A 27,046-nucleotide genomic window follows, 5' to 3' on the forward strand; every position below is an offset into this window, starting at 1 on the left:
AGAGTTTACTCTTTCATTGCCTTGGTCGTTTCTTCTTGCTCAATTGTTCCTCTTCTGTTGCCATCTTTCACATGGTTATCATGACCTAACCTTTGCATCGAGCTGCTGCCCCTTCATTGCTAGCTACTTCTACCTCTCCTCATAGCTGCGTTTCTTCTGCAACTGCCCGCTTCTCAACTGATCTGTCTACCTTGTCTGCGAGCAGCTTCTGCCCTTCTTCCCCCTTGCGATTTCAGTTTTCCTGATATTCTTGATGTGCAAGCCTGCTTTAGGTACCTGTAGAAGCTGCATTGCCCTGCTGTCCCAACTGCTAGTCACTGGCTGAAGGCTGCCCCTGCTGCATTTCCATCTGGTGATGTTCTAGTGGCTGCATTTACTGCTGGAGGCGAATTTGGAAGCTGCATTTTCCAGCTGGAGGTGGTTTTCATGCTTTGCCTGGCATCGAAATTTAAATCACTGCTGGTGGCTGTGTTACTGAAGGAGACCTTTGTGTTTCAGCTGCTGGACACCCCCTCTTGTAGCCTGACGTGTTGTGATAGACCTACCCTTTCTATACTCGGGCGTCTCCTATTCTTTGAAGCTGTAATTCTGAAGTTTATTTCTCGGCATGGAAATAATTGGAACCTCTTCTCCATCTTCTGCCATCTGTTCTCAGTCGACTTTGATGACCAGAAGGTCTCAATCTCGCTTGTCTCTTCTTGCACAGGTGGTCCCTCGTTCCCCCCACCTATTGGAAGCTCTAAAGTTGGATGGATCCAACTATTCCTTGTGGAAGGAGAAGGCTTATCATATTCTTGACATCTATGAGATGTGGATATTTGTCTCTTGCCCTATATACTGCCCAGTTCCTACATCCGATGATGGTGCTTCTTAGGATCGGGCTGTATTGTTGGACAGGGTCAATGCTAGAGCTTTGACATTCTTTTGCATTAATTGCACCAATAGTGTGTTGGTTCATGTAAAAGGTCTTGAGACTTCGGCACAAGTGTTTGCACTCTCTATCATCAACTGGCTTTGAAGATGCAGGTTTGTCAAATGCCTTAAATGTCCCTATTTGACATGCTAGTTGACCCCTGAGTACATCAGCAAGATGGAGTAGATTGGATTTGAGTTGGCATCATGTGGTTGAGTGGTGGATTCTGTGGACTTGATAGTTACCTTGCTTATCCATTTTCCCTCACCTAGGTATGATGTCTTTTATACTAGTTTGCTTACCTTATGGCCTCGTGAAACTTTGACTTGCAAGGATTTGGTTTGATTAGTGCATAAGCAAGAGGTTTGATATTTTGAGACCCTGGGGGATTGGGAGTGATCATGGCTTTCAATGCAAGTTCCAATGAAGGAGGAAAGAAGAAAAAGGAGGGTAAAAAAGACAAGGAGAGCAAAGGAAAGAAAGAGAAGGAAGAATCTTCCAAGAGGTTCTTATTGTTGAAAAGGTTCGCATATGGAGGATCAATGTTGGTAGATGGATCTTCATTTGTGTCCTTTTAAGGTCATCAAGGCATTTGACATGGTTGCAAAGGACTCTTATCTCTATGACACCAGGTAGAGTCCATGTTTATCACTCTTCTTGGTTCAAGGGCGAGCTTGCTTTGGCATCTTTAGAGCCGAAGCCTTGATTGGTGGATAGTGGTATTACTTTTTTTTGCAAATAAGATGTGGCTAATTATATTACTTTAAAAAAAACCCCTGAATACAAGGAAGTGCTTACGCTCAATAGACTAGCTGGAGCTGATGCAAGCTGGCAACAATGATAGTAGTAATCTCATGCACATAAAGAAGCTTGAAGGAGCACATAACTTTGCAATTTGGCAAAAACAGTGCTAAAATATCATGTTGTAAAAGAAGCAGGCAAAGCCGATTTAGACTAAAGAGGCAAAGCCTACAGATATGGAACATGACAATTGGGATGAGTTAAACGAGCTTGCACGCTCAACCATCGAGCTATCAATTTTTTATGCCTTGCTGTTTAACATTGAAGGTTTGGATTCTGCATATACTGTTTGGACTCGACTAGAAGATGTCAAGATTGTGGGAGAGAAGGAAGGAGTCTCACTTGTAGCTTTCTTGCTTGCACAATGGGGGAATACACACAGAGGTGGAGGCTGAAAACAGTTTTCCTCTTCTTAGTTGTGTAAGCCAAAAGAACTCACTTACAAAGAAATAGAAGAACCCTATATATGGATCTCAAACCAAAGACAACTAACTAAGGTAGCATACTAACTGAGGCACGAACTAGAGTAGATAAGGATAGCTGTTATCTAGCTATTATTCATGGGCGGTGTACCAACTGCATCTACAACTGACAAGTCAATGACATAAATGCACAACAGTCACCCTGGCATATCACGAGTAGAGCTCGATATCTCAATATTCCCCCTCGAGCTCAATCCCAATTCTTGCACACCAAGCAGGTCTCTGAACTTGCGCAGCTTCTCTGCTCCCAATGCCTTCGTAAATATGTTAGCTATTTGATCCTCTGTGCTGACATAAACTAGATCAATAAGACCTAGTAAAATCCTCTCCCGCATATAGTGATAATGCACCTCAATGTGCTTTGTTCTAGCATGATAGACTGGGTTATTTGCCAAGTGTATACTGCTCATGTTGTCACAATAAATGACAACTGGCCCATTTGTAGGCTGATGCATATCATAAAGTAGCTTATGCAACTAAGCTACCTCACATGCAACCATTGCTGCACCCCTGTACTCGGCCTCTGTGCTCGACAAGGCAACTATAGGCTGTTTCTTGCTGCTCTAAGTGATTGCAGCACTCCCAAAAGAGAACACATATCCACTAGTAGATTGTCTATCAGAAATACTATCACCCCAATCAGCATTAGTGTATCCATGCAGCTGTATCTGAACCCGTCTCATAAAATAGTCCATACTGCAATGTGGACTTCACATACCTGAGTATGCATCTAGCCGCATCCAAATGCGGTTTCCTTGGAGCCTGCATAAACTGACTTACCAATCCAACAGCATAGCTCAAATCTGGCTTGGTAATAGTCATATAAATCAAACTTCCTACTATGCGTCTGTACATAGTAGGGTCTTCCAGAAGCTCACCTGCATCTGTGCTCAGCTTCACATTCTGCTTCAAAGGAACTGAAATAGGCTTACAGCCTGTTATCCCATATTTGGACAGCATGTCCAATCCATACTGCCTCTGCAGGAGCTGTATCCCACTTGGTGATCTAATCACCTCAATGCCCAAGAAATAACGCAGCTCTCCCAAATCCTTCATCTCAAACTTCTGCTTCAATAGCATTTTCACATGAAGGATATCTTCATCACTGTCACCTGTCATAATCAAGTCATCAACATAAATGACAAGTAGCATAATACCTTTCTCTGTTTTTCTCACATAAAGTGAGAAATCTGCCTTGGAAATCTGAAAGCCAATAGTGACAAGATACTGTCCTATCTTGTCAGACCATGCTCTAGGTGCTTGCTTCAAGCCATACAAGGCTTTTTTCAACCTGCAAACAAACTCAGGATGAACAGCATGCACATAATCTGGTGGCTGCTCCATATAGACCTCTTCTTGCAAATCACCATGCAAGAAGGCATTCTTTACATCCATCTGATGTATAGACCATCCCTTTGATGCAGCCATAGCAATGACTGCTCTTACGGTTGCCATCCTTGCAACCGGACTGAATGTTTCTTCATAGTCAATGCCATATGTTTGTGCATACCCCTTGGCTACTAATCTTGCCTTGTATCTGTTCACAGAACCATCTGCATTGTGCTTCACCTTATAAACCCACTTACAGCCAATTGCATTCTTACCTTTAGACAAAGGTACTAACTCCCATGTAGCATTTGCTTCCAAGGCATCCATTTCTTCATCTATGGCTTTCTCCTATTTTTCTTTTCCCATGGCTTACTCAAAAGAAGTGGGTTCTGGTTCTTGTATCACTTTGATCATATATGCATAGTGAATGGCTGTAAATCCATCATATTTCAGCCTATCCATAGAATACCTAGCTCTGGTAGACCTGCGCAAAGTAGGTTCACTCCCAGGTGCTCTCAAAACATCCCTGGTCTTCCTTACTCCAGGTGTAACAATAGAAGGAATACCCAACTCATCATCAATGCTCTGTTCTGAGCCACTGGATTCACCATCCACATAAGAGTAACCTGCATTCACATCAAACATGGGCTGATCAACCTTCTCTTTTCCTTTTCGTGATACCTGAATACCACTATTTGCATTGCTTTGAGAAGATTCTCTTGATCTCAATCTGTCTGTCCATGGCGAAGAATGTGAATCAGTGCTAGAGAACGCTCCAGGTCCACTAGTATTTTGTGACTGCTACTGTGAATTCTGTGCAGCATTACCGTTTTGTGCATCTACATCATCAATCACATTTACTGGTTTATACCAGCTACTCATCTCATAAAAAACATGTCTGCTCACTGTAAACTCACGAGTAGAAGGGTTATAGTATCTATACCCTTTTTGCTGCAGAGAATAACCAATAAAGATGCACTTCTCAGCTTTTGGATCCAACTTGGATCTCAACTCATCTGGCACATGTACATAGGCAATGCAACAAAAAATTTTCAAATGAGATATATCTGGTTTCCTACCAGTATACCTCTCCTTTGGAGTCATGCCATGTATTGTTGCAGTGGGAGTCCTGTTCATTATGTAGACTGCTGTAGCAACTGCCTGAGCCCAATAAAAATCTGGCAAGTCTTTTTTCGTTGAGTATGGCACGAGATACCTCTCCAATATACATTTTTTTCTTTCAGCAATTCCATTTTGTTGTGGGGTATGACTGCATGAATATTGCTGCTTTATGCCATGCTCCTGCAGGAACCTTGCAAACTCATTTGAGAGGTACTCTCCCCCTCCATCTGACCTTAGGCATTTTATCTGCAGGCCTGTTTCTTTTTCAACCATAGCTTTAAGAGTTTTGAAATGCCCAAAAACTTCACTTTTCTTTTTCATAAAATACACCCAAACTTTTCTGCTATAGTCATCAATAAAACTGACAAAATAATGACAGTCTCCAAGAGATACAGCTTTAGTAGTCCACACATCAGAGTGGATTAATTCCAATGGCTTCTTACTCTCTTGAACATGTCTAGGAAATGATTTCCTTGCCTGTTTTCCAAACTGACAGGCTTCACATACCTTATGCATTTCTGCAACCTTGAATTTTGGCAATCCTGCAACAATATTTTGGGCTTGCATTGATTTAAGCGCTGTACATTAACATGACCAATGCGTTTATGCCAGATATCAATATCTGCAACTACACCGGTCCCATGTGCAAACATTGCTGCACTCAATTCAAGCATGTCTGCATCCAACGTAAACATTCTGCCATTTTTCTTTCCTTTTGCTATCAAGTGACCTTTATTTTTCATATCCTCAACAAAGCATCCATGAGGATTAAATCTGACCTACAAGCCTTGCTCAACCATTTGACCAACAGAAACCAGATTCTTGGTGATATTCGGGACATGAAATACATCTGACATGTATTTCTTTTTTCCATCCTGCATAGACAAAGGAATTTTTCCAATCTGCACAATAGGATGTGCAGTATCATCACCAGTCTTCACAAATCCTGATTTTTCCATTTTCCTTGCATCCTTCATCCATTCTGCATGACCTGTCATGTGGTTTGATGCACCTGAGTCAACATACCATACATCATTGCTTTCTTCTGCACTTATCGCAGAATTGCTCTTGTGCTGCACCATAAACAAGTGCTCATTTCTGTCCTCACCCTGTCTACTAGAAGATGCATAATTCCCTTGTTGCAATTTTTCATTCATCATGTCATTCTGCTTTTTATAGCAGTCTTTAGCCATATAACCCATTTTACCACAGTAGTAGCATTCAACATTGCTGTTTGCATTTTGACCTCTTTGCCATCCACCACAACCTCTTTGGCTCCCCCTATCTCTAGAGTTACCACGTCCTCCTCCATAGGACTGATTTTCTTGAGTTTGCTGCATATTCTGATTTCTACCACGGCCTCCAAATCGGTCTCCTCTACCTCTGCCTCTACCTCTTCCAGCATTTGAGTAGAAGACAGCTTCTTTTGAAGTTCCTCCTGAAGAAGATGCACCACTATTTATCTGCTTCTCAGAAATTAGAAGAGCAATCAACTCCTCAAAATCAGGAAATCTTTCACGAACTGAAATGGATGTCCGAAAATGTGCATAATCCTTTCCTAGACCATTCAAGGTCACAGAAACTAAATCATCATCTTTCACTGGCGACCCAATGGAAGCAAGTGCATTTGCAATTTTCTTCACATTCATGTGGTAGTCATTGATACTCATACTTTCTCTTTGCACATTATGCAACTCTTGCTTGAGCTGCATTTTCTTGGCTTACGTATTTGTGTTATACATTTTTGACAAAGTATCCCATGCCTCCTTTGGCGTGCTTGCATCCTGAATATGCACAATTAGAGTCTGAAATACTGATAGACAGCCAGTACATAACTTTCCTGGCTCTCTCATGCTATGCTTTGAATGTCTACATTTGCTGTTGATTGGGAACATCAGGAAGAACTGGTTCTTCTTCATTTCCTGCAATAAATTCCCAATATCCTTTTCCCATAAGAAAATTTGCAATTCTAAACTTCCATGCTTGGAAGTTATTCTTGTCAAGCTTTTCAGTTACAATCTGTGAAAGAGAATCAGACGCCATTACAGAATACTGCAAAAATTCTGTCACTGCAAAAAAACACAGCTTCACCCTCACAAGGGCAAATTTGCAAAACTGACGAAAGTGGTATTTGACCACACAGTCACTTCCTAGTGACGATTTTGCATAATCAGGAACCAAGGATCATTCTGTAACTCCCAATGTCTCTGCACACAAGTATACGATGCAATTTCTGTGGTAACTTTTCACCGACCTGTAGAACAGTGGTCGCACAGCATAAAACAGGGCATTTTCTTGAGTGCGTGCAGAAAACTTCCGCCTCCAAAACAGGCCCCGAAATGGCCTCAAATTAAAAAAACAGGGTTGCCAAGGGCTAAAGCCCTATCCCGCAACATATACTGCCCTCTTGCTTCACCGCGAAGGGCGTCTCAACCTGAGACAATGCACTCTTGCAATTTCCGACTGTGCTACCTGTAGAGATCTGCTCCCAAAACAGAAAATGAAAGCAACACTGCTTCTCTTACCAAAACACCGCGAGCTTGGCTTGCTTTCTTGAGCTCCTTACCACGAACAAGGCTCTGATGCCATGTCAAGATTGTGGGAGAGAAGGAAGGAGTCTCACTTGTAGCTTTCTTGCTTGCACAATGGGGGAATACACACAGAGATGGAGGCTGAAAACAGTTTTCCTCTTCTTAGTTGTGTAAGCCAAAAGAACTCACTTACAAAGAAATAGAAGAACCCTATATATGGGTCTAAAACCAAAGACAACTAACTAAGGTGGCATACTAACTGAGCCACGAACTAGAGTAGATAAGGATAGCTGTCATCTAGCTATTATTCATGGGCGGTGAGGCTGAAAACAGTTTTTCTCTTCTTAGTTGTGTAAGCCAAAAGAACTCACTTATAAAGAAATAGAAGAACCCTATATATGGATCTCAAACCAAAGACAACTAACTAAGGTGGCATACTAACTGAGCCACGAACTAGAGTAGATAAGGATAGCTGTCATCTAGCTATTATTCATGGGCGGTGTACCAACCGCATCTACAACTGACAAGTCAGTGACATAAATGCACAACGGTCACCTTGGCATATCAGGAGTGGAGCTCGATATCTCAACAGAAGAACTGTATGCATAGAAGAGTACCGCAAGCAAAGTGTATTGACTAAAAAAGCTTATGAATTTGCATATGAAAGAGGGTACAACAATGTCTACTCAGTTGAGTGAGTTTAACTCCATTTTCAGCCAGTTGGTTGCCTTGAAGTTCTTAATTGATGAAAAATTTAACGCTACATTTTTGCTTTGCACTCTTTCAGAGAGCTGGGATACATTCAGGATTGGTATATGAGCAATTCTAATGCGATTTTTTTATATGCTGATATAGAGAGTGCTCTACTCATGGAAGAAATGAATCGGCAGAACAATGCATCCAATAAGTCTTCCAGTGCTTTGTATACTAGAGGAAGATTACAGCAAAAAGGCAAATCTGATAGCAAGGGACGTAGTAAATCATGTGGCAAAGATGTTGAATGCCATTATCGGGGCAAGAAGAGTCACTTTAAGCGTGACTGCTACAAATGAAATAAAGAGAAAGGAAAGGGTAAGAAGGCATATGATAGCAAGGAAGAGAAGAAAGAGGGTCAATCTAAGAAGAGGAGTATCAAAATTGAAGAGGTGAATGTAGTCACTCATGACAGTGACAATGGAAATGACGTACTCTTGGTCTCTTCACACTTTGGTTCACATGCTTTACTTGTAGATATAAATAATGAAATGCATACCTAGATTCTCGATTCAGGTGCTTCCTTTTATGTCACCCCTCATCGTGAGTGCTTCTCTGACTATACAGGGGATTGACATGGTGTTATTCGTCTCAAGGACAACTATGCATGTAACATTGCAGGTATTGACAGTGTGCACTTGCAGTTTCAGCATGGTTCTGTCTTCACACTTCCGCATGTACGGCATATACCTCAGCTCAAGAAGAGCTTCATTAGCACAAGGCAGCTAGATAATGATGGATCTAGAGTGATTGCCAGAGGTTGTAAAAGTAATACCTTGTATCCTCTCCATGTATCTAGTGTGAGTGATCATGTTGTTGCTGTGACCGAGCAACCAAGTGTTCCTTTGTGGCATGGCCAAATTGGGACACATGAGTCAAACTGGAATGAAAGTGCTCTCTCGTTTGGGTTACTTGCCTTGACTTCGTTAAGCTGATTTTAAGCATTGTGTTTATGGTAAACATGCACAAAAGTCTCATAAAAAGTCCCTTTCGCTGAAATCTTCTTCTCTAGAGTTAATACATTCAGATGTATGCCAAATGCCATGATTATCTTTAGGAGAAAAGAAATATTTTGTCACCTTTGTCGATGATGCTATACGAAAGGTATGGGTTTATCCTATTCGTAGCAAGGATGAAGTGCTTGACAAGATTAAAAAATTCTTGGCATTGGTTGAAAATCAAACTGATAAGACACTCAAGTGTCTTCACTCTAACAATGGCGGGAAATATATGTCCAAGGCCTTTCAAGCATTTTGTGACAGCAAAGGGATAAAGAGGGAGCTCATTGTCCCTCATACTCCATTCCAAAATGGAGTTGCAGAGCGTATGAATTGGACCATACAGGATAAGGTCCGTACAACATGCTGTATTATCCCATGGTTTTTGGGCAGAGACTGTTATGGCAACCGTCCACTTGATTGATCGGTCACCAAACAAGTCTTTGGGAAGGGGAGTTTCTCAAGAAATGTGGTTCGGAAAGCCATCTCCATATGCTCATCTGAAAGTGTTTGGCTGCGAGGCTTTTGTGTACATTCGTAAAGAAAAATACAACAAACTTGAGCCAAAGTCCTGTAAATGCATTTTCCTAGGATATGGTGATGAGGGTGAAATGGGTTATAGATTGTGGGATCCCAAGAAAAGGAAAGTAGTACGCAGAAATGATGTTATCTTTCGGAAAGATTGCATGCATAAACAATCCGAAAAGACTGAGGAGGTCCATAGGGTTGTATTTCGGGAAGAAATGCCTTTTGGACAGCAAAATGTACCCGCTGTACAACAGCAAATACCTACTGTAAATGAACCTGTAAATGCAAAAAATAATGTTGAAAATGATCAGCTAGCTATTGCCCATGATAATGAGCCACTACATATGCAAGAACAACAAGGACAACAAGCTGTTAATGCTGATTTGTAAGCTGAAATACCAAGATAACATGTTGAAAATGGAAATTTGCAGGAACAGCCAGCAAACAATGATTATTGGGTTAGGAGATCGTCTAGAGCTACTAGACAACTTGATAGATTTATTCCTGATGCAAACAATGTGGCTGATTATGTCATGTTGTCAGAGTGTGATGAACCGACTTGCTTCAAGGAAGCAATGGACAGACAGGACAGCAAGAAATTGTATAAAGTTATGTTGTTAGAAATGGAATCTCTTAAGAAAAATAACACTTGGGACTTGCTGTAGTTGCCTAAAGAGCAGAAGATACTTCCATGTAAATGGGTTTATAAGATGAAGGTCACTTCTGGTTTCTCACGAAAGTATAAAGTAAGATTGGTTGCGAAGGGGTGCGAGTAGGAACATGGAATTGACTTTGATGAGAAATCTCTCCTATAGTCAAGATGACTACATTGAGAACCATTTTGGGCTTGGTTGCAGCTGAAGATATGGAGCTCATATAGATGGATGTAAAGACTGCGTTCTTATATGGTGATCTGCATGAAGACATATATATGCAGCAGCCTAAAGGGTTTGTGGAAAAAGGGAAAGAGAAGATGATATATAAACTCAAAAGGAGTTTTTATGGACTGAAACAAGCACAAAGAGAATGGTATCATAAGTTTGATACATTTATGCAGTCTCAAGGTTTGCATAGAAGTCAAGTGGATCACTGCTTGTATACCAAGGAGGCAGCAGATGGCAGCCTGATTATCTTGGCTTTGTATGTTGATGACATACTAATTGCTGGCAGGGATACTCATGTCTTGGACTCACTGAAGCAAAGTCTTCATGGCAGCTTTGACATGAAGGATCTTGGTGATACAAATCACATTCTTGGCATGCGAATACTCAGAGATAGGTCAAAAGAATTGCTCTATCTATCTCAACAAGAGTATATCTCAAAGGTTTTGCAGCGTTTCAATATGAAGGGGGGAAAACAATTGGGGTTCCATTGCCTCCATATGTGAAACTCAGTGCAGAGGACAGCTCTATATCTGATGACGAGAAGGCTGAAATGGCCAAGATACCATATGCTTCAGCTGTTGGCAATTTGATGTATGCAATGGGAGTGGTTAGCAGATACATGGCAAACCTTGGTAAAAAGCATTGGGAAGCACTGAAATGTATTATGAGATAGCTCAAAGGCACAAAGGAGTTGTGCATTTACTTTGGAAAGCAGAAGGCATGTATTGTTAACTTTATGGATACAGACTATGTTGGTCATGCAGATTGTAGAAAGTCCACTTTTGGATACGTGTTTACTTTCATAGGAGGAGCAATCTCTTGAATCTCCAAGCTGCAAAAGTGTATTGCATTGTCTATTACAGAGACAGAGTATGTGGCTGCCACTGAGGTATGCAAGGAGGCTTTATGGCTTTCACGTATGGTGGGAGAGCTTGGCATCACATAGATACTTGTTCTCCATTGTGATAGTCAGAGTGCTATCAGGCTAGCACGGAATCTCGTCTTTCATGCGAAGACGAAGCACATACAGGAAAAGTACCACTTCATTAGAGATGTACTTGATAGCAAGAGCATTAAGCTTGTCAAAGTGCATACAGATGATAATCTTGTAGACCTTTTTACAAAGGGTCTTCCAACAGAGTGGTTTGCTCATTGCCGATAGATGATGGGAGTTGGATAGATATATGTATTTCAACTTTGTACATACCTTATTTGATTGTTTTCTCCTCTTAAGGCACATTGCCTTTAGATGGGAGATTGTTGGGAATAAAGGCCCTCATGCCTTTTAATGTGCTCGGGTGTGAACACACCCTTAGCACTTGTACTTACACATATATATCTATCTAAAAATCTAAAGTGGTACACTCGTCATTGTATCCACAAATTGTGCACACTCTCTACTTTGCTCTCTCTCACTCTCTGTCTCGCTGCTACTAACAAACACTAACTGTCTCGATCTTTGTGTCCCCCGGTCACTATATTCCAAAGCAGGATAAATCTTTCTCGCCAATTCTTTTTGCTATCCCTAAGATGCCATAACTTATTAACTTTCCTCATGACCCATCTCTTAGCTTTCACCATTTGATGAGATTCACCTTGACACTGATAACCATACTACTAGATGATATAGTTCTCCTCTCTAGCATGCCGGAGGGACTACAACGCCACCTAAATGCATTACGGACCTTCTTTCAGGATAGGGACCTCACAGTGCACCTAGGGAAACCAAGATCATGGTATTCAACACATCCACCCAATGGATCCGCCGGTCAGTGCCCCACTTCAAGTACCGAGAGGATATAGTCGAGGTGGCCCAAAAATATGTTTACTTGGGGATTACATTCTCAAGGCCGAGATTTACCTTGAGGAAGGCTGTGGCAGACTGACTCACACGCGGCTACGCTGCCCTGGGATCCATGGAAAGCGAATTTGCACATCTACAATTTCAAGAACCTCAGACAAAGCTATGGCTCTTTGATACCTTGGTCACACCAACACTTCTGTATAGGGTCCCGATATGGGGGTCTAGCCTCTACCATACACGGCGAACCACACAAGATCAGCCATTGCTCGAAGGGGAGAAGAGATACGAAGGATGGGAGTAGATGGAATGCCCCCTGGTGATGATGATCTCTGATCTGATCAGGAGTAAACCATCAGTACCACACGAGATCGTGAGGGTAGAATTGGAAGCACCACCTATAGCGGCAGAGGCCCTATCCCAAACAGTGACCTTCCTGCACAGGCTTTGGAGCCTACCGCGACACAAATACTCTCGCCTCGCACTAGAATCATCCAAACAACTCACATCGCAAGGGGACACTGAATGCTGATACGGCCGTACTCAAGCATGGCTGCAACTGCATGGGCTACACATGGACCACCTCCTGCCCCTACAATATAGTTTGCACTACCCCCACCTGAAGATTAGCCTGGAGGAGCTGAACCGTGTCATCAGGGCGGATATTATTCAGCTACACACAGCCAGGACATGGGTGTTACCGGTTGAGGATCTGGGGAAGAAGATGGCCTTCTATCAAGAGTACCTCCTACGCCTCACACATGGCGACTTTATTATTATACGCCCAAGATACATGGATGTACACCTATCCCATGGGGTCCGAAGTGCCATCGGGCAACTCCGTACGTCATCAAACTAGCTATGGATTGAGACAAGCAAACACGGAGCGGACTCTCTCCCCCTAGAGGATAGGATCTACCAATTCTATCAGCTAGAGCCAGAGACAGAAGAACATTACATATGTAGATGCCCAGTGTACTACGAGATTAGAGGCCGCTTCCACTGTCTCTTCAAGGAGGGATTCAGGCTACTCTCCCAAACACTAGACTTCCCCGACCAGAAATGCCTCGGGCTCTTCCTCTTGGAGCTACGCCAACATAGAGACCACCTTCTATGGGTCCAGGACCAAACAATTGGGAACACACAGCAACGCACCCTCCAAGATTTCTTCAGACCCTTGGCCACCCCCTCTTCAACGAGGACTGCAGTCAACCAACGAGTGGCCCCACCTGAGGAGTCACCTTGGATAGAGCTACAGAGAGAGGCAGAGCTCACCGCCCACACTGAGCAGGCCTGCGCCCCCGCAGGACACATCACCTACAGATACAACAGATACTACAGCGCCATCGGGGACCCATACCCCACCGCTTCAGCCTCTCCACACTAGACAAGCCCATGCGGAACATCTTAAGATGACCACGCTCCATAAGCAGTTCCACACTGCACTTGCAATGCATCTAGATTGTATGGAGTCTGTATACCATTTTGTACCTAGTTCACCATAACACTAGATAGTAGCTTTACTGGGACTTGAAAAACTTCCCAGATATTTTGTATGTAACTTTTGGTCTCATAGGCCAACTTGGCCTTTTGTAGACGTTAATATAGCTTTCTTTCTTCTTTCTCTCTCTCACTCTCATGCTCTTTCACCATAGCTCTTGCTTCCACACGTGTGCTTCCACTCCGAGCTCACTCCCTTCAACTGGAATCAAAGTCATCTTCCCCAAGAGCTCCCGGCATTGTCTCAACTTTCATTCAAATACCTACAGTAGTTCAGAGTCATGGGCAACTAAAGCTTCAACCTTCAAGGTATGTGTTGATCTTCCACTGCTCCAACACCTACCAAGGCCTATTGAGGCTTCTTCAGGACATCTTTGTGCTTGCCTTGAGCCCACTTCAGTGAGCATTTAGCTCAGAAATACCAGCAGCCACACCAACCCAACCAGTGTGATTTGCGCCTGGCTGTCCAGCCCTCCTTCCTGGTCAGTCTGGTCCCTCTCCTGCCTCTTGTGTGGTTGTCACGGGCTCCCAAGCACTTGCACAACCTCTTGGACACTTCCCAGCATTGGCCACTTGCGTATTGGAGCTCCCAACCTCCATTCCTTGTTGAAATATACAGCAAACCTGCTGTAGTACAAGTCTGAACAGAGTTTCTCAATCATTGGAGCTTGTACATGCTTCCCGGGATACCTATATGCACATGTATGGATGCCGGATACTTGAAGGATGCTATGGCATTGATGTGAGATGCTATTGAGATGATTTGAGCACACTTTTGGCTCAGTTTTCTCAGATATTTCCTTGTTGTAATAACAAGGCTGAGTGTCATTCATTTGGGAGAAGCTTATAAGTTATGCCTCTTGCTACTTGATGCTACCAAGGTTATCTATAGGATGTACCAATATCTATGATGGATGCTACATGCTTGGTAGGCCTCATAATATGTTGATGACTGGTTTTGGAGCCGGAATACATCGATATTGGCTGTCATTTACTGTTATGGATGCTACAATAAGAGTCTTGCAGACTCCTTGGGCTTGATGCTTCCGAATGTCTATCACATGGATCTTGGATGTATGGATGCCATTCACATGATGTTTTGAGCTTTATTTGCTTGTCTGGCATTCAACTTTTGCTTCAGTGGGAGCTATATGGCTTTATGTATTGAGCGGCTTACTTGACATTGGATGTTCTATTGCACATTGGATTGCAGTTGAGCTTGAGCTCATTTCATTGAGACCATGGGATACTTCATGCTTACATTCTTTGGATGCTATATGTATGCAGTGGATGCCTAGTGGGCTGATGTGGCATTTGTCTTTGGGCCGGGTCAGCACTACCTCTGTCAAATCATTGCCAGTGATGCATACACCTAGCATGGCTAGGTATTGAGCTTCTGTTACTATTGCTCAGTCAATTGTGTCTTTCGCAAGTCTCTTCTGTTACCTGTGAGACCTACTACATCATGATTGTTATGCCATTAGATGTATTCCACTCTAACACTTTGAGGTTGACAATTTTGGGTATTGGTCACATGTTTGTTGACTGCATGCTAGTTGTTCGTACATATTCCGCATTGTGCATGATATTCCTAGCAGTTATAGTTTGTAGTTTATTAGTGATAGCTCACACTCGGCTTTGATTTCTTACTACTGTACTCTATTTTCAGCATGCTGTAATTGCAGTTCTTTGCATTGTTTATGAGCAATTACCTTGTCTTGATAGTCTTTTGCTTACAGCTTGTGGACAGCTCATTACTGTACCAGTATCTCTTGTCTTCTACTTGATTTTAGCAATGGTTTTGGGACTGATTTGCAGGATATTACAGCAGCCTGTTTTGCCCTTCCGTGCACTTGCTTAGTCTCATTATGGCTGGTGGTTCTCACAATAGTGCTATCTTCAATATTGAAAACTCGATGGGACCAACTATAACTATTGGAAGACCCAGATATGACAGGTTTTAGTACAAAAATTATAAGTTAGACTACTCAAAAATGGAGATGACAAACCCAAAAACATTGCAACCGAGGATTGGGATAAATTGGATGAGCCGTGGAAGTCCACAATCATTTTATCACTCTCTAAGCAGATTCATTACAATGTTGTGATTGAAAATCAGATTGTATATGAGCTTTGGATACAAATTAAGAATCTTTATGACAAGCAGAGTCCTGTATCTCAAATGTATTGGCTTAAACAATTGATGAACCTTCGCATGAAGGAAGGGACTTCTATGTCTGTACACTTGAATGAGTTTCACTCCATCATTAGTCATTTAGCTTTACCAAGATTGAGTTCAAGGATACTTTGCACCCTTTATTTCTGCTTGAAACTGTACCTAAGTCGTGGGACACTTTCTGTACGGCTCTATGTGCTAAGGATAGGCTGAAATTGCAAGATGTTAAGAGTACCCTTTTGACAGAAGAGGTGAACAAAAAGAATGTAGATACTTCCCGTACATCACATGCATTGATTGTGAGAGGCCGACAAGATGGATATGGCTGTGGTAAAGACTCTCAAAGATCTCAATCTAGGACACGTAGACAGTCTTGCAGTAAGTCCAGTGACCATAAGTCTAGTCTTGTTATTATTGTGGGAAAGTAGGTCATATTCGGCCACATTGCTATCTAATGCACGAAGACAAGCACAAGAAAAAGGGAAAGGATAAAGTGCAAAACAATAATAATGATCAAAGCATTGTGCCTCGCAAGTCTAGTATCAAGATTGAGGAGATTAATGTGATGTAGCCTAATGTATCTAATGATCTTGTATTGGCAATCTCTTTCTTGGATGCTTCATAGCTGACTGATGCTCTGTCAAGCTATACTCGGTGTTGGTTGATCGATTCAAGGGCTTCCTTTCATGTGACCCCTCATATAGAGTGGTTTCACTCCTATTGCAATATAATTGGATTTGTCCGTTTGGATAATGACCTAGCATTGGAGATAGTTGATATTGGTAATATCCAACTGTAATTTGATTCACATGGTATATTCACTCTTCATGATGTACGTCATGTACCAGCTCTCACGAAGAGCTTTATCTTTGCTAGCACCTTGGATGATGTAGACTATGTTGTCTCCTTTGGTGATTTCTCATGAAAGATTACTCATGGGAATACTGTTGTTGCACGTGGTACTAAGTCTAGTACCCTCTATCCCTTACTTGTATCTAGATCAGTTGAGCAGGTTTTGGCTATGGTTGCAGTTTCATATATATCTTTTTGGCATTTGCCACCTTGGGCATGTCTTTAAAAGGAATGAAAATGCTTACCAATTTGTAATATCTTCCGTCTTACCCTTAGATTATAAGTGCTTTGAGTCTTGTGATCATTGTTTATATGGCAAATAAACACATAGTATGCATAAGAAGTTTGGTATGAACCGTATGGGTGAGCCTTTGGCTCTTGTCATTCAAATGTATATGGAGTGTAAAGTACTTTGTCACCATTATTGATGATTACTCACATAAGGTTTGGGCTTACCCTATTAAGCAAAAATCGGATGTCTTGTCTACCTTTCAACATTAGCTTGCTCTTGTTGAGAACTAGTTTGGATATAGACTAAAATGCCTACGGTCTGATAATGGGGGTGAGTATGTCTCGAAAGCTTTTAATCAGTTTTGTGATGAGTGGGGTATTCAACATCAATTGACCACCCTTTACACCCCTCCCTAGAATGGTATTGTTGAACGCATAAACAAGATGATTCAAGTTTGAGCAGTTTTGAGATGACCGAGGTATTAAGAATCAATTGACCGCCCCTTACACCCCTCTCTAAAATGGTATTGCCGAACGTATAAAGACGATTCAGGAGAGAGACTGCAATATGCTTAGCTAGGCAAGCTTATCATAGCACTTTTGGATTGAGGCAATTACCATTGTCGTACACTTGATTAACAAGTCTCCTTGCACTACTATTGATTGCTAGGTTGTAGAGGAGATATGGACCCAAGGACAAGCACAATAAGCTAGATCCTAAGTCTGTGAAATGCATATTTCTTGGTTATGAGGATGCAAGTGAGATGGGCTATCACCGATGAGATCCACAGGCTCATAGAGTTATCCATAACCATGACCTCATTTTCTATGAGAAAAAGATGCATAAGCAACCTGGGCAAGTAGTTGAGATACGCAAGGTGATCTTTCAAAAATCGTTTCCAACTCCCGTACAGCTAGCTAGGTAGCCTGCAACAGTTGATGCTCCAATGGCCCAAGATGCACTTGTTGTGCAGGATCAACCTATTTTGAGACGCTCTACTAGAGCTAGATGTCATCCTGAGCACTTTACGCTCTCCATGGATTATGTTATGGTGAAATTTGTAGATGAGCCTTTCTCTTATGATGAGGCCATGCATAGAGATGATAGTCACTCATTAAACAGGGCTATGCAACCGAAGTTTGACTCCTTACAGACTAACCATACGTAGAATTTAGTTCCTTTGCCTAGTGGCAAAAAGGCATTGATATGTAAGTGGGTATACAAGTTGAAAAGAATCCTTGGATACCCCAAGTCCACTTTGGAGACTAAATTGGTAGCTAAAGATTTCAAGTAGAAACACAGTGTTGACTTTGATGAAATCTTTTCTGCTATGGTCAAAATGACGACCCTACGCTTGGTACTAGAACTGGTTGCTTAGCAAATGGATGTAAAGGCAGCTTTTCTACATGGGGACTTGCATGATGAGATTTATATGCAACAATCTAAGGGCTTTAATGAAAAAGATAGGGACACCTAGTGTGTAAGTTGAGAAAGATCATTTATGGCCTTAAGCAAGCACCTAGGAAATGGTATCACAAGTTTGATGTATTTTTGCCTTCACAGGGATATAGGCGTAGTGCTATGGATCCGTTTTTATACATGAAGAAGGCTCATGATGGCAATTTTATGATTTTGGTACTCCATGTGGATGATATGCTTATTGCTGGGAGCGCTCATGATGAGCTGAATACTTTGAAAACTCAGCTCAAGAGGAGCTTTGAGATAAAGGACATAGGACAAACCTCGCATATTCTTGGGATGCGCATCACGCACGATCGCTTCAAGGGGCTCCTTAATCTCTCATTTCAAAGGAGTATATCTAGAAAGTCCTTAAGTGGTTTCATATGAAGGATGATAAGCCTATTGGCTGTCCTCTTCCTTTCTCATGTGAAGATCAATCAGGCCAATTGTTCACAATTTGATGAGCAGAAGGCCAAGATGGCCAAGATCAGCTATACAGAGCAGCCATGAACAGTAATGAATTACCTCAATACAGAAGATTGCAGAGGTTTTACAACAAATGTGGTTCGACTTCTAAAAAATATCCAAAGTGCAAAAAAAGAAATGCACTAATGAGCTCTCCATCTAAAGTCTCTAAAACACATAAAATGACAGACAAATACAATGTCAAAGCTCCTAATGTCCTCATCTGTCTCAGACCGAGAGGTTCACAAGTAGAAGATGACTACGCAAGACACACGATTGTAAACAGTGGTTTCTCAACACAGGTATCATGTGGAGCTGCACCACAATCTCTGCACCAAGCAAGAAGAAATAAAATATGAGTAGAGCCATTATCAAATAAAACTGTAATGTCTTGGTCATTTATATACCCAATGATCTTTAAAAGGTCATGTGGGCCAAAAATGGTTTTATTAATGCAACTACTATTGTTATTACTAGCATTAACAAAACAATTTTCAAATAAATTTTGAAAGATGTACTTGGAGCTTTAAATGCATTTATTTAAGTCTTAGAAGTAGACTTTGCCTTCTTATTCTAGGGACACTCACAATCATTGCAAAAGTGAACTCATTGATGGCAAGCGAAGTAATTACCCTTTGAGTGATTCTCATTGTAAGTGACCTTGTGCTTACCATTCTTCTTCTTATGCAACTCCGAAGATGACTGACGAGTTGCTAGGATAATTTGCTTCGACTTGAAAATTGAGATAGCTTGATGGGAATCCCCCGTCAACTCGTCGCCTCTACTTGCAATCAAAGTATTATCAACAATATTTGCATACCTATACATGTTCTCAAGCGAATGAAGGGGATTGTGGAGCACCTCATCCTTGTAGTTCAATGGCAATTTGAAAAGATATCCCATGTTGAGTAGCTCTTGAGGATTGTCCAAGGCCTTCGTTTTGTGCAATATATCTTTAAACTCCTGCAAATACGCATCCAAACTCTTCTTTTCCATATCAAGCTCAAATAATTTTCAAAAATTTTCAATCTGATCATTGATCACGAAAAATGGATTGAAAATTTTCGTGACCAATGGATTGAAAAATGGATTGAAAATCAATCTATGTCACTAGCTTGGGGTGTTATCTTGCCCACCAAGCATATGCCTTTCCCTATAAGATGATTTGCATTTGCTTGATGCGTTGAGTATCATCGAATTGATACAAATCAAAATACGCCGTCCACTTGGCTAGCCATGAATCGATATTTATCTCATCACGTTCCTTCTTCTCGCCTTTGAACAGATTGGATTGGAACTAAAGAGGGAATGCCCTCATGATTGGAAGCACAAATGGAAAATGGGGAGTGCGTAGCTCAGCCAACTACTACTGCATTTCTTTGACTTGAGGTTGGAGAATTGCCATGAGGAGTGATGAATCTCCATTAGACTTGAAAGAAGAAGAAGCTTCGGGATGTTGCCCATGCGTGTACTCGGATTCGAGAGAAGCCAAACGAATGGGCATCCTCCATATGTTCACATTTATTAGAAACATGCACATCAAAAGGAGCCCCTTTGTGAGAAGTCATGGCATCAGTAAGAGAAAGGAGTAGAGAGATGGAGTGTGAGAGAAGAGAACAAATTACAAGAAAGAGAGTCTGCAAGATTGCAAATCAATCTTCATTTAACGCAGAACTGAAATCTTTTTTTTTTTTGGGGTTTTTTGTTTTGTTTTTTTAGCAACTAGCAAGGGGGTAGCTTTTTGCGAGCAATAGAACAGATCTCTAACTAAAGTATTTTGAAAGGAAGGTTAGAGAGTTTATGTTCAATGTTTCTTCTCAAATAAAGAAATGAGTACACAGTCAAAAAAAGAAACGTGACCACGTTTCACTCATTAGCAACCTACTCTCCATGTTCTTGTAGCAGGAGAGAAATTGACATCCCTAGTTCAGTTGGCCATGGTCAACAAATCCCCTATCCAAACTTGACCGATTTTTGGCATTGGAATCACTCAATGAATGTGCATAATAGGGCCCTGAGTCCTATATATATGACTCGGTTGCCCTATCATTGAAATGCCTTTAGTTCATTCACACTAAGTCACTTCATGACCGTTGTGACCAATGCTATTAGCACCCATCCAGATGTCCAAGGATATAACACTGAACATGTTTTGTTATCTCACTCATACTTCATCACTTGGCATTCCTATGGCAGATAAATTGCCTTACATCATTATATACATTTAGGTTTGATTGGCAACAAGACACTAAGAGATCACATGGACAATACTTCCTCACCTTGCAATCATTCGTCGGGGGAAAGTGTTACATCCTTTGACATCCAGGATGGAGGCTTACAATATTGGGCATTGGTCATTGGCCATTAGATCACTAGGTATACGTGCATCTTAAGACTTTGACATCCACAATGGGCACTCACAACATTGGACATTGGCCGGCCATTGACCATAAGATCACTAGGTATACATGCATCTTAAAGCTCGGGTGATTAAGGGATCTTGTAGAGTGAAATACTCTAATAATTAGTGACCATTAGATCACTAGGTATACATGCATCTTAAGGCTCGGGTGATTAAGGGATCTTGTAGTGTGAATGACTCTTATAAGAGGACTCAAGTCTCATTTGTGCAATATTTGGTGTACAATCACCACTCTTGAACTCTAGGCCCTTGGCAACTTCATCCACATGTTGGAAGTTTGCAAGGTGTTGGGCTGATGGTGTGGGCATCAATCCTTGCAATAGGAACTTGATCAAACATGCTATTGGTTCTAGGCTTTGCCGGTCTAGACAATTGAATGGTGTGTTGGGCTGATGGCATGGGACATCAACCCTTGTGATGGAAGCTGATCAAACATGCTATTAGTTCCAAGCTTCACCGCTATGTATTGGCTCTATAGTTGGGAGGTGAGATTTCTCTATGCTTACATGGCATGTGTCATGTCATATGTGTAAGTTACATCTAGTTGGCTGCTCTACCAGGTAGCTACCTCTTTTTGTTTGGTTTTTAAAAAAATAAAAATGCAGTATCTTTGAGTCTTTGAGTCTTTGAGTCAATTAGGGAGCTGACATAATTGAAAAAAAGTCAATTAGGGAGCTGACATGGAGCAAACCTCATAATTAGGGAGCATGAGCTAACGCCATCACCGAACCAATTATGAGGTTTGCTCCATGTCACTCCCTAATTGACTTTTTGTCAACGACACTTGAGAAACAATTATGAGACTTGGATCATTCACACCAAAGACTCAAAGGTACTGCATTTGAGATTGGCCTTGAGCTCAAGTTGCAGCGATAAACTACTCTACATGAAGATTTTCAAGGCAGTTACTGTGTATCCACTTGCATTGTGTAAGTGTTGCACTACCAAGAATTGGATAGCTTTATTAGTTTTTCAATCTTTCTTGGTACAAAATATGAAAGCAATATGTCTAAAGTACCTGTGAATAATGTATTTTGTCTCCTACACAACGGTCATCAAAGAAATCAATGTTGCTAATATCGTGACATGCCTCATCATATCTTTTCGAATTTGCATCATCAATACATTTTGCTGTTTTCTTTTTGTGAAACAGTACAGGACTCTCTGAGCAAGTGTCTGTGGTGTTTGTTTTTTGAGTCCTGTGAATATCACTTGAAACCTTCTCAAATTTTTCTATCAAAACCTACAGCAACAAATAACAATCTAAATTGAAGATTTTGTTTATGTATTACCACTCTTATTTTATTCTCTTAAGGTTTCAAAAATTGAACATACAATTCTAGCTTTGTTTGGTATACTGCAAGCAAAATACATAACTTGAAAAGAAAGAAATTCAAATCTGACCAATTGATAAATTGTTAATATAGGCAAATGCACCTGCAGGAGCATGCACACTCACATGTACATGAAACACAAAACTTATACATGCATACAATTGTCTATGGTATAGGCACTTACATGTACATAATGTAAAACATGCAAGAATATGCATGCAGAGGATTGTCTATGGTGTAAAAGGGATTGATTTACTTCTTATCATGACCAAGTGCAATGTATTTTCTAGTATCTCATATATAAAATGCCATATGCATAAATCACACGTTTTTTGATGGATGCTTGTTTCATTCAAATTGTTCATTGAAATCTTAGGGGAAGACATGCTATAGTAAGAAACACTTCTAGCTGATTTTGAGGAAGATATCCAAGATCAAAAGTGATGAAGAGGTGAGAGAAAATGTTTGAGATATACCAATGAAAGGAAATCGACTTGGTAAAAAAGAACACCAAGTATTGAGCTCATGGATATAGAACAAAAGGAAAACAAATCCAATAGCGATTCTGTAGCAAGTGCTTGAAGTCTTTTCAAGATAATACCTTAGATGAGATAAATAATGAAGAGCTATACAAAGTCATAGCTAGAAACTCTGGCCTTCTGAGGTTTGTGATCTCAAGTGTAGCACAAAGCCTGGCCTTAATTTTGCTATGGCAGTAGAATTTGAGTCAGTGATAAGTAAGTCGTTGACATATAGTAGGATATAGTTGATCCCCTCTGAAGTGATACAAACAAATAAGTTCAGGTCATAAGGGATAGACATTACAATGGTATCCATGAGTTCAAAGGAACTCATCCATCCTTTGGAACCAAGACCATGGTGCTTGCTTTAGCCCATAAAGAGCTTTTTGCAACAAGCGAAAGACCTTATCTTTTCGATCAGCAGAAGAAAATTTGGATGGCTACTCCACATAGACTTCCTCCTCTAGATAACCGTTTAGAAATGTACTTTGGGACATTTGATAGATCGGTCAACCGTGATGAGAGGCTAGTGCAACCAACAAATGGAATGATGTTGACCATGTAGTAGAAGCAAAGATATCTTCATAGTGAATGCCTTGCTTTTGTCGAAACCCTAACACCACAAGGCAAGCCATGCACTTGTCTAAGTCCCATAAGCTTTTTGCTTGGTTCTAAAGATCCACTTTGTCCCAATAACTTTCTTGTGACTCAAACGATCTATTAAGGGCCAAGTCTCATTTCGATCAATATGCTCTCACTCTTTCTCCATGGCCTCTCAACATTGGTGGTAGTAAAGAGCCTTCTTCCAACTATTCCACTCAAAATGTGATATGTAACTAGATGTAAATAACGACATAAATGAAGTCTAGTGTACAAGTTGGGTAGATCTTCTATGGCTCTTCGCAGTGGAATTGATGATAGGATCCTTGAATCCCCTACGGTTTATTGGTACTGGTGAGGTAATAGATCTCATGGAGGGGGTCTGAGAGTTGAAGAATTTTTGGGAAGGTTAGGATTGAGCAATGGACCTAGCTCAGACGGCACTATCTCCGATGGAATAATCTAAGAAAAGGGCGCAGAATCTAGTATAGAGAATTGCACAATATCCCTCTCATAAAAAAGTACATCTCTCCTAACGATCACCTTGTTTGTTCGAGAATTAAACAAATAACAGGCCTTCGCTTTGGAGGAAGAACCTACAAAAATCAGGAGATCAACTTGGAGAGTGAATCTTATCATCAAGAGTATGTATGTTTGCATGATTTCCAAAGACTCTAAAGTGGAAAATGACAAGTCAAGAACCAAAAAGTGTCCCATATGGAGTCCTAAGGGACAGCCACAAGCACTGGTTGAGAATGTACACACAAGTGTTAACAGCCTCGACCCAAAGGCGCTTAGGGAGCTTTGTTGTGAATAGTATAGAGCATACCATGTCCATGATGGTCCGGTTTCTACACTCTATGGCTCCATTCTAAGAGGGGGAGTTGGTGAGAGATGCCATGCCCCTATAGAAACTCAAAAAACTCGTGGAAGATTGAGAAGTATAGCGCGCCATTCAAGGCGGTAGTGAATGTCGGTCCACAAAGATCAACATGAATCAATCAAAGAGGCGCCTTACTCTACAAATATCTTGAGATAGCTTAAGGTAGAGAAGGCCCTCCACTATCTAATGACATGATAACTTATAAAGAGAGTTGTATTCCAAGCAAAAATGCTAGAGACACTCAACACCTATAGGCTCCCGTGTATAGTGGCTAAAGCTTCAAAGAAGCAGTGAAACTTAGAGCCCTTGATAGTCCACTCACAAAGAAATTGGGTCATGTAATACAGGCCACTAGGTTGTGCCTCACGGTGAGCAATCACTAAATTAGTGTAAGAGTTGAGGCCCTCGACTCTGGTCGATATGAAAAAGATTGAATGTCCGAACCGGCAAAGCTACTGAATGGATAACAAGTTCACCTAAAGCTAGGGGATATAGTATATGTCGTCCAATGAAGAGAAATCTGAGCCTTGGATAGTGGAAAAATTAATGCGACCCTGAGCTTGAATCTTGTCCGAGAAGTTGTTCTCAACGTGGTTTATCCTAGATGTTGTGCAAGGGCTCAAAAGATGAACATGTTCGAGACCGGGATCATATGATGGGTAGCTCCATTGTCCACAATCTGAGTAGCTAAACTACTCAGTTGTGATGAGTGGGTCTTTGCAGTCCTCTCATCGAAAGAATAATCATAAATGTGAACAAGACTCACATTGCCTCTTTATAGGCCAATCTGATATGCCCTCTCGCGTTGAGGAAGATATGGATTGTGATGGCTAACTGGTGGCAATATGGGACTTGCCTTGCCACTACCCTTGCTAAGGGTTGCCACTACCTTGTTGCCCCTGTTGGAATTCGCCCCCAACTAGGGCATGGGGGTTTGAGTCTTGGATTTTAGTGTTGTGCCTTCTACCTTGGATCGACACTCCTCTTCACAGAGGCTAACCTTTTGACAATGCTAACAATACCTAATCTTTTTAGGTATATTTTGCCACCTAGGTTTAAGAGAAGATTGGGTATTTCCTTGGATCTCCATGACTTGGTTTTGATTCTGATTTTTCTTTGGATTGTGATTTGATTTTTTATTTTTTTAACACTTCTCTTAGAGCCCAAACCCTAAATATAATATATGATCACTTATACGAAATAATTGCATAGGTAGTAAGAAAAGTAGTGAATGATTTATGCATACAATCAAAAGCTTAAAAATCAATAAAAAAGATTCACAATCATCCGTGGAATTTTGTAAGCAAAATATATATACTAAGGATTTTTAATACACTAAACAAGAATGCACTTGCAAAATCAATAAATATAAAAATATAATTTTTTAAAAAAGTTTAAAAATAGACTATTTTGAAAAAAATGAAGCAGCCAAACACTTGCTTTATCTGCAAGCATTAAGGCCATTGGGCAGCAAACAAGTGTCCCAACAATGTAAAATTTTCACAAAAGATAAACTTCATACAATAAGAAGACATTTTCTTTGAAAACAGTCTTAAGTACTTTGAAAAAAGTGTTGGAGAAACCCCTGCAAGCTCTTCTTCAAGCTGTGCTTTAACTGAAAATTCAGCAAATGGAGAAGAAGTCATCTATACCACAAATGCTCTTGATGATCATCCAAAGTCGTCCCCAAAAAATAAACATAGACATCATTGAGAATTCTACAAAGAAAAACACAGACCTTTTGAAGAAATGTTTATTAGACTAGTCTGCTAACATTTCTTATAAATGGCAATCAGAATTCAATCTCGAAACAGATAAGCTTCCATCTTCATCTTCCTCTTCTTCTTCAAAAGATTTAGCAGAAGAATTTCATAAGAATGAATTCACAAAAGAATTTCTCAAAGAAAGGCGAACACTCAACCTAAATGGAGAGTCATCCAAAAACATCTTCGATGAAGAACCATTCAAAACTATAGATTTGTTCAGGGTCATCTCTAAACCCAGAACTCTTGAAGAAATCATTAAGGATAGCCAAAAAAAATGTAAAGACAGTATCACTCTTCATATTCTCGTTTCGGAGGATAAAGAAAATAAAAATGAAACAAAATCTAGAAGACAACTCACAAATATACTAAGCATAGAAAATGAGTTAAAAAGACCAATGAAAGAAGGAGATTAGCTTCAAATATACAAACTCTTCATAGCTCAATAGAACTTACTACTAGCACAAATAAAAAAGTAAAATCAATTGATTTCTAAACTTGTGGAGAAGATTTCTATCAAGGAAAAAGAAACTATCAATGAAAGAGATATGAATCAAACAACGAAGCATCGTATTAATATACTAGGAAGAGCAAAACTTTCTCTCATGCTTGTTAAGATATCATTTAGCAAAAAGATCAGATCTAGAACTTGGTCCTCTTCTAGACATTGGTATCTTTCTTATAGTTTGTGAATT

The 27,046-nt window shown here is 40.7% G+C and overlaps 1 protein-coding gene across 6 annotated transcripts in view; it reads right to left on the minus strand.

The window, feature by feature from the left end:
- Nucleotides 1-27,046, minus strand: part of LOC148013868 (uncharacterized) — a 273,317-nt gene that overhangs the window by 1,072 nt on the left and 245,199 nt on the right. For 4 of the 6 annotated variants that reach the window (XM_087666324.1, XM_087666322.1, XM_087666320.1 and 1 more), the window contains one exon: nucleotides 22,269-22,493. The exons of 1 other annotated variant lie outside the window; for it this stretch is intronic. In XM_087666324.1, coding sequence (XP_087522450.1) covers nucleotides 22,269-22,493 — 225 coding nt within the window. The remainder of the gene's footprint in view (nucleotides 1-22,268; nucleotides 22,494-27,046) is intronic. One more of the 6 variants, XR_015688595.1, reaches the window with a different exon arrangement.

This window comes from Lygodium microphyllum, chromosome 25 (assembly GCF_053477565.2).
Source record: "Lygodium microphyllum isolate KBCC chromosome 25, Lygodium_microphyllum_v1.1.10, whole genome shotgun sequence".
NCBI classification, from domain to species: Eukaryota; Viridiplantae; Streptophyta; class Polypodiopsida; order Schizaeales; family Lygodiaceae; genus Lygodium; species Lygodium microphyllum.